The sequence below is a fragment of the Nothobranchius furzeri genome, chromosome 5 (assembly GCF_043380555.1).
Source record: "Nothobranchius furzeri strain GRZ-AD chromosome 5, NfurGRZ-RIMD1, whole genome shotgun sequence".
NCBI lineage: Eukaryota > Metazoa > Chordata > Actinopteri > Cyprinodontiformes > Nothobranchiidae > Nothobranchius > Nothobranchius furzeri.
Genome location: NC_091745.1, coordinates 67,643,388 through 67,652,336, shown reverse-complemented (window position 1 = coordinate 67,652,336; position 8,949 = coordinate 67,643,388). Strand labels below are relative to the sequence as shown.

Below are 8,949 nucleotides of genomic sequence, written 5' to 3'. Positions count from 1 at the left end.
CTGGGTCATTATCAAAAGAACAGGGTGGATCGAAAGCAGCAGAAAAACTGCTAGCTGTGCTCTCATTAAGAAAACGAGAACTAACCACATGCCGAGCTGGAGGTGGGGATGCAGAAACTGACAAGTTAAAGAAAATGCAATGGTGATCTGAAATATAAACGTCCTCAGGACAAACACTGTCAGCATTTAGACTCAGGATAAAAACAAGGTCTAGAGTGTGCCCCCTGGTGTGTGTGGGGCCAGAAACATGGTGGGTAAAGCTGAAGGAGTCCATAAGGCTGGAGAAATTCATGGCAAAGTGATCAGAGGGATCATCAACGTGGATGTTAAAGTCACCAACAATCACCAGTTTGGACAGCTTCACAGTGGAGGATAGAAAGACACTAAACTCCTGAAGGACAGAACCGTTTGGACCAGGTGGACGATAAACCACAGCACAGTAGAATGGGTCCTTACGCCCAACTTTAATCAGCTGCAGTCCAAAGAAAGCAAGGTGACCAGAGGTTGTAGAGCTACAGGGAAGATGGTCTCTGAAAACAACAGCTAGGCCTCCACCACGACCAGAACCCCCGGGCTGGCTAAGAAAAGAATAACCACTCGGGCAGAGTTCAATCAGACCAGAATAATCAGATGCTTGCTGCCAAACTTCAGTCAGAAACAGAAAATCCAGGTTTTTAGAGAGAATTAGATCATTGAACAGGAAGGACTTATTGTTAACAGAGCAGGTATTTAACAGAGCCATGCTGAGTGAGGTGGAGGAATCAGAAACTACAGAAACAGCTGGAGTTAGTGGACGTAAATTAGCAGGGTTAGATCCACGGTGTTTAAAAAAACCACTTATCGAGGGAACAGGAGGAGAAGCCACTGAAGAATGAGGATAAACCGACCTTAAAAAACTTGGATGGAGAAACCTCACTGCAACGCGGCCTGGCAGGAATGCGGAAGTGGCGCTCAGGTCACCAAACAAAGGAAGAGAAGCTAGAAGAACACGCCGATGTTTACTAGATAAACCACGCTTTAAGGGAAGTCTTATTCCCACCTGGATTCCTGCTCGTTTGCCTCTTTTCCTCCGACGTTTTCCCGGGACCGGATAAACATTGCTGGAAACACTATGATTGGAATCATCGTTTGGCTCCGGGCTAGTGCGCCACTCAGGTAAACAAACAGGATGGTACGTCTTCGGTGCATCTTGGGCGATCGTGAACGAACGGAAGGACAAAAGAGTCTGGCGATCATAGGAGATGGTAGCAGGGACACTACCGAATCGAGAATCGCAGACAGGAGCAAGGTGGAAAAGAGGAGGTTAGTGGAGAAAAGTTTAAAAAGTGGCCGGTGACTGCGGCTAAGCCAAGCACAGGCGCCATCTTGTTGTAAAAGATGCTAGGTGCAGGCAGGGAAAACGTTCTGCTTCAGGGAGTGTGTTTGATGCTGCTTCCAGGTGGTCAAAGTCAGGAAGGACACCCACTGGATTTGTAAAGCCTCAAATGTTCCCCTGTGTGTTATTCTGAGTCCTGGCACATATAAACTATGGCTTGTGGTCTTGACACCTTCTTTGTATATGTACATAATGTAAATGTAAATATGTGTATATAATTTTGTGGCTTGCTAAACCTGATCCTGTCTTCTGCTGGACATTTTTGGAAGTTGCAGAGGTAGCCAAAGCGTGGAACTCCATTTTTAGCAGAATGACAATTTCACATGAAAAAAGCCTGAGACATGCCTTGCATTTCTGAAAATGGTTTGTTACAAATTTTTGTGGCTTTCATTGCAATAAATATGCCATTATCTTTACTTGGACTTAGATTTTGTTTACTTTCAGGTTAAGTGTGCTAATACAGCTTGACCAAATGAAGACAATGACTCTAACCTCACATAGGTGAGGTTGTGCTGAAAAGAATGTTTCCAAACAAGGCATAAACAATGAAATATAGTTTCATATGAAGGTAAACACTAAAACTTGTCAAAACGACAGTTTCTACCACCGACTCCAGAGGGCTAAGTAATTTAACTAAAATATATAATCTAATATCTGTTTTCCTTTGCTATCGGCAACTTTTGTTACTAATTAGCAGAGGTGTGACCAAGTCACTGCTTTGCAAGTCATATGTAAGTCACAAGTCTTTCCAATCAAGTCTCAAGTCAAGTCCAAGTCAAAGACAACCAAGTCCAAGTCGAGTCCAAAGTCAATGATGTTGAAGTCCAAGTCAAGTCCAAGTCCATAACTTTGAATTTTCAAGTCATAATCAGGTCATCTGTCCAACTTCAATTTGATGACAATGATAATAAATAAATTCCAGAAATAAAGCTTCTTCATTTATTTGCTCAAACAAGCAGAAAGTGCAACTGAAACTGATTATAAACAAAGTGCTGCTGCATTCAGCAGTACAAGATCCAACCCGGAACGAATATCAAATATGCTCAAGTCATCAAGTCAACAGATGCAAGTCGATTCAAGTTGCAACTCATTGGCATTCAAGTACAACTCAAGCCGTAAGTCTTTATAGATTTTATCAAGTCAAGTCAGAAGTCATTAAATAATGACTCGAGTCTGACACGAGTCCAAGTCATGTGACTCGAGTCCACACCTCTGCTAATTTGCATGATCTGCATTAAGTTCAAATACAGAGGAACTTTCTAACACAATATTGAACCTTTTTTAATGTCTATGTACAAAATAATACAATAGATGAACTATAAAATGTATCTAATGAATAAATAAATTAACTTGTCTTTTTTTTCTTTCTTTCTTTGCATAGACACAAAAGAAAACCCAGCTTTAAAAAATACATTTTAATAATTGCTCTCAAGTAAACAACTCTTACAAATTGTGACAGGCCTCATCTATTTAACACAGAACAAGACAAATGCCCACAGGGAAGAATATTTAAATCCCAAGTGCATGTGATGCAAAAACCCGCCATGCATTTTATTGATGTGAAAATACTCAAACTCAGGCCATTTCCTAACAGCAAACCACAGGACATGCAGACACTACAATAATGAGTTTCACGATGTGATGGGAGGAGGATTTATGGGATGCACAGACATGACATCAACCTGCTGAATGAGTCTTCCGTTTGTGTGTGTGTGTTCATGTTTTGGCTGTGTTTTGTCTGTGAGAAGGCAAAAGAAGTTTATGTGCACAAATTCTGAACTTCTGATCCCTCACGCTGTAAATGATGACATTCCAGCAGCTATTGGTAGCCAAAATCCAAAAGGCAAAAAAGGAGAAGTTGCACCATTGATTTCCCAAAACGTTCCCGACCACAAAGACGGCGATGGGAGTGAACGACGCAGTGAATGCTACTGTTAGAGTCCCGATGGTCTTAGCAGCTTTGATGTCCGAGAACGTTGGGTTGCTTGTTGTGTGGATCTCAGTTTCTGCCAGTGTTTTTCTGTGTTTCGAGTGCTGCCGGATGCTGGAGAGAGAGATGATGTTAATGACCACGGTTCCGCCAAGCAGTGTAAAGTCAAAGGCAGGAAAAAGGAGAAGGATGTTCCAGGCCTGGCTAGGGAACTGGCCAATGGCTCCCAAGGCGTAGTTACACATCCGGCTGCAGGAGTTGTACTCCAGAGCGATCTCCCTGCTGAAGACCATCGGCGACACCGCCAGAAGGAAGCTCCCCACCCAGGACAAGAAAATGAGGATTGTTGTCCTTTTACGAGTAATCACAGAGTCCTTGTGCAGAGGCCTCAGCACCGCAATGCTCCGCTCAATGGTCAGCAGGAAGATGGTTGTAATGGAGACAAAGGTGCACCCAGCGAAGATCGGACCAATGATGTTACATGGGTGAAAACTCACTGATTGCGAGTTGTACGACGTCCACTCTGGTGCTGAGTCTGCCACCATGAGGTAGACCTCGGCATAGACGGTCAGCGGCACCACAAAGATCCCCACAGCTAGGTCGGCTACAGCCAGGGAAGCCTTCAGGTATCCCTGTGGCGTGTGGAAGTGTTTGGTCCCCACCACCACAGCCAGAGTCAGCAAATTCCCAAACAGGGTGGCGAAAATCAGGAGCACCATGAAAAGCACCATGAGGATTTTATTGACCAGAGTACAGCAGCACACGGTGCAGTGTGCTGCTTCATTTCTGTCCATCATCATCAGTGTGCTGGTCTCAATCATTGGAAAAGCGACAAGGAACGTTCACAGCATGACCTAAACACACAGGAAAATAATATATGTTAAAACAGAGTGAATGTGACAGACATGTGAAAGTGTGTGTCCTGCAAATTAAAGGTTCATTCAATTTGCTGACATTTAAGTACATCAATTCCTTAATGACTGATATCAAAATTTCACATTTTACATTGATAAATTCTATGACATAAAAAATTATACATGATCACATTTTTCTGACCGATCTGATTAGTTTGAGGTAAAATCAACGAAGATGAAAGAATCTACAATTTAGATTTGCAGGTCAAACTTCGGTTCACGCCATGAAAAAATAACGCAAACCTATGCATACATTTGTAGTGGTCTCTAGTATGATGAAGGCATTGAGTTGATCTCTGAGGAAAAAAAAGCTCTCAGAGCCAGAGGACTGGGGAGAAGACAGCAGGATTTGGAGTCTTATTTTCTGATTTTTGGACATCTCGCCTCTGATTGGCTAACAGCAACACAACTCTATCACTGACTCAGTTGGCTCTGCAACATTAATGCTTTATCTCCACAAGTAACACAAGTCTGAAGGAGTTCTGCTGTGTGGTGGAGCTGCTAACGCTAACTGTTAGCTTCTGCTTGTCGAGACGTGCTCTGCTGTTTGGAGTCCTCTGATTCTGAAAGGCACTAAAGCCTGATTTATACTTCTCCGTGAGCTCCGCAAGGCACATGGAGTGTCGGAAAGGTTTTCGCATTCGAACTTCTGTTGCAAAGCAATTCCCCGCCAGAACAGCAGAGGGCGTAGCTCTGTTCTGTGGTATCCTGCCACTATAACTTCGTGTATCCGTCCCTGATAGTGTATTTACTAATGTGTTTATAAATTTCAGAGAGTTTGTAACACGGACAAATTTGTCCTTCATTCTCCTCCACCTCTTCATGCGGTCGCCACCTCCAAACCCACTTTTACCATCGTTTCCATCCACAATTGCACCGTATTTTGCACTACTCCACTAAATGTTATTATTTTCGGACTTTTTCCGTGATGAGGTCTGCTGCTAAATATCTGTTTACTTTTTAACCGAGCTACAACTGTGCTGGTGACAAATATACAGGAAGTGACATCCTGACTGACCAATCACAAGCTTGCGTTCTTCGTCACTTTCGACGGATGTTTAAAACTTTGGGCATGTCTCCGTCACCCTCTGTTAGCTCATCAGAGCGTCCTTGCGCCGACGCATAATGGCATTGCGTGTCTCCACACCAATGCAGATGGAGAAGTATAAATCAGGCTTAAACCAGTACGGGTCATTTAGCATTTAGCATTCATTTGTGCCACTAGATGGCAATATAAAACTACATGACAGCATATTTTCTTTCACTTTGGCAATTTCCTCCATTTTAATGTTATTTTTTTACAGAGTCAGTGTTTTCCTGTTTATGTTTGTTCTTTTTTGTCTTATTGTTGTAAAAAGCACATTGAGTTGTCTTTGTGTAGGAAATGTGCCATATAAATACAAAAGTCTTGTGTTGTCTTTGTTTTACTGGCTTTTCTTGTTTTGTTTCTGTGATTTTGTAGCCTTCCGGTTACTAGTGCGTTTTAATATGTTAGAATGTTTGTATTCTGGAGTTATTATTCTTTGTTTTTGGTTCATTAGTTCCCATGTTGCCATTTACTGTTTACCTCAACACACCTGTACCTGTTAATTAACCCAGCTGCTTTCACCCAGTAATTATTTTAAATAGTATGTGGGGGTCCTATTTATCCCTTAGCTCTCACAAATCAACCAACTCTGTGACAAATGTGCTGCATAAAACGTTTTCTGAGACACCTAGTGGCCTGTTGATAAAACTGCACACAGCACAATATTTTAAGGGTAAAAGATCATAAATTAATTCATGAATCTGTCAACCTTTCAAAATAAAATCCAACTAAATCACATCATAACATGAACGTTTATTGTCTTTTGAACATTTTTCATATTGTTAGGTGATATTCACATGTTTTGACTATAATATTTTCACATTTGAAGAAACATCATATTATTACAAAATAATAAATATTTGAGCAACAATCATCGCTGGAGCTTATTTAGAAAAGATGGAAGCAATTGGCTTCCAAAATTAGGCAAAAACAGAAAAGAACTGCTAATTCGTCTGCCCATGTCAGAAGGACGCATGTATTCAAAGCATAAATGTCCCATACATTCATTTAACCTACAATAAAAAACGCAACAAACACTTTAATATTATTTCTGTTGCTATTATTAAATTCCAAGAAAATGATCCATGATGTAAGAAATGTGACAGTAAGGCGGGGTTTGGGGATGTCCTGGTGGTACAGTTGTGGGCCATTCCGATCTGTACCGGGTTGGCCCGGGCCGGGTAGTGTAGGTTGTTTACATATCTGGGTGGCCTGGTATTTTTCCGGGCCAACCAAGGCTCATTCTCAGCCCTCTTCTCGAGGGGGTCTGCTTCAGGCCGACCAGGGCCAATGGGGCCAACACACCCACTGCTGACAGCAAATCCACACCTTCCATTAGAGCAAGCCTCTGATTGGTGGGTAGAATCAGCCCACATGGGCTTAAGACAAGGATGTGTGGAATGAACCGGGCCAGGCTGGGGCCGACTGGGGCTACCCGGCCCGGGCCGACCTGGTACAGATGGGAATGGCCCATTGGTTTCACATCAGTTGGCACGCGAGCTTTCCTCTTTTCATGCGCGTGAGGGAAGCGCGGGCAGCTCCGTGCTAATGGATGGATCATGGATGGATGGATGGAGCTCGAGGTGGGATGACGCAACAATCTGTCCGAACAACAACAACATCAGCTGTAGTAAACAAATCCCAGCTTAATCGGTTTCCTCGACATTTTTTCCTCTTAATCAGCACTTAGTCATTTAAATTCACCAAATTTAAACGCAGCTCAGATGATTTAAAAAGGCTACACATGAAAGTAAATACATTTATTATCTTCTAAATATCCTCTTGACACTTTTCTTTCACAACATGCGTAAAAGTCCACACCTGCGGAGTTCTCCGGTGCGCGCACAGAGCACAAATTAATCAAAAATGCCATTTAAGAAACATTTCCCCACAAATACCCCATGTTAGTGGGTTCCACCAGGGAAAATAAACCAAACTAAATGTTTATTCACATTTAATGACCCCGTGTAACGCGTAAAAGCAGAACTTAGCCTCAGACTTCCAGCTGCCACTCAAGCTTTCTTTTCTTCGCTGTACATCCATCTGAAGCGCGCAGTCAAGCAGAAAGTCCTCAGGTCCGGAGCGCATAGACTTCTGCGTAAAGCAATAAAAACTCGGTTTTTGTTTTCACGAGTGGCTCAGAGTCTACTCACTTTCTGTTTTAAGATCTTCTCAAGACGCCGTGCAGCCAGCATCGTGCGTGGAGCGTCTCTGAACCAACCCCGGTCCCGGTGCGCAGATGCATCTGATCCGCTGCGCTCCCGAGAAATCATTAAGTGTCTCCACCACTGGTTTACCCATTGGCTGAGGACACTGGTGACACATTGGTCCACCCCCCTTTTGAAAAGTGACGCCTGCTGCACACCGGGATGGAGGCATATGCGCCAGAACTGGGTGGTGTTTTCCATGACCTCGTCCAGGACACTTATTGTAAGATGGAATCATTTTTCATCATTATCCTGATGTCCAGCCCATGGCTTAAATCCAATTTCTCCTTTATTCGGTGTAATTGATTTTTCATTTGTCCAGTTCAATAAAATGCACCTCCTCACTGGCACCTTTACAATAATCTTAAAACGTTGCTGCTGCGACAATAAGTCTGGGGTTCAGTTTTTATGTGAAATCCTTTCTATGACGCTGTCCTGGCAGCTGTGAGAAAAAGATGATAAATGAGTCAAATGTTCCAAAGAATGGGGAAAAAGATGCGTTCAATGACCCCCTGTCCACAGTAGATTTAACCTTAAACTAAGCTTGGGAGCTTTTACACAGTGTGTAATTAAAAAAAATAGCTGGTAAAAATAAATAAAAAAATATTTAAATAAATTTGAAGGAAACAAAATAAAAGAAACAGATTAAAAATAAAATAAATACAAATATTGATTGATGCTACAAAAGCCTGTTTTGGCAGATTGTAGAATTGTGCAAGTGCCGAAAGAAGGAAAAACTGTCATGACTCCCATCCTTCACCCTCCTCTGCCTCCTCATTTCACCATCATTCAGCTCACCTGGTCCCTTCACCTAGCTCCTGACAAGCCCTGTTTCCCTGGCAACCACAATCAACTCCATTCTTCTCACCTGTTCCTGTCATTAGCTTCATCCACTTCACCTGCTCCTGACTCCTCAGCTCATCTCACACACCTGCTTCCCCTGCTGTAAAAGAACAATCCTGCTATCCAGTCTCTGCCAGATTATTGAAAACATTTGCCAGTAAATTCTCCAGCCATCCACCCTGCCTGATCTCTGCCTCCGGACCTCGTTTTTTCTCCTGACACCTGCCTTGAACTCTGCCTGCCATCACGACCCTCGCCTGTCTTCTACCACGTCTCCAGCCTGCTCCCTGTACCTGCTTGTGCCGATCTGGTTTTGACTCACGCCTGCCCTCCGACTCTGTCTCCTGCCTCGCCCATCTGGCAACTCCACCAAAAATAAAACACTTTTTAAATATACTTTAACTGTGTTTGGCGTCATTACGGGTCTTCTGTGTTCAGCTCGTGACAAAAACATAATTTCCTTAAATTATACTAATTCGTTCATTCTGACAGAAAATAAGCAACACGTTTTGTTCGGTGAAGTTTAAAGGTGTGGTTTACTATTTATTCGACACGTTTGCAGTGTTCTCTAGTGTAATAAATGCCTTATGAGC

At 42.8% G+C, this 8,949-nt stretch overlaps 1 protein-coding gene across 1 annotated transcript; it reads right to left on the bottom strand.

Annotated features, from left to right (window-relative positions):
• Positions 1 to 2,782: 2,782 nt before the first annotated feature.
• LOC107379280 (beta-2 adrenergic receptor) lies at positions 2,783 to 7,683 on the bottom strand. Its single transcript, XM_015949969.3, has 2 exons — positions 7,460 to 7,683; positions 2,783 to 4,159 (listed from the first exon to the last, which is right to left on the bottom strand). The coding sequence occupies exon 2, from the start codon at positions 4,124 to 4,126 to the stop codon at positions 3,092 to 3,094; it is 1,035 nt and encodes a 344-aa protein (XP_015805455.1). The 5' UTR covers positions 4,127 to 4,159; positions 7,460 to 7,683; the 3' UTR covers positions 2,783 to 3,091.
• Positions 7,684 to 8,949: the final 1,266 nt, after the last annotated feature.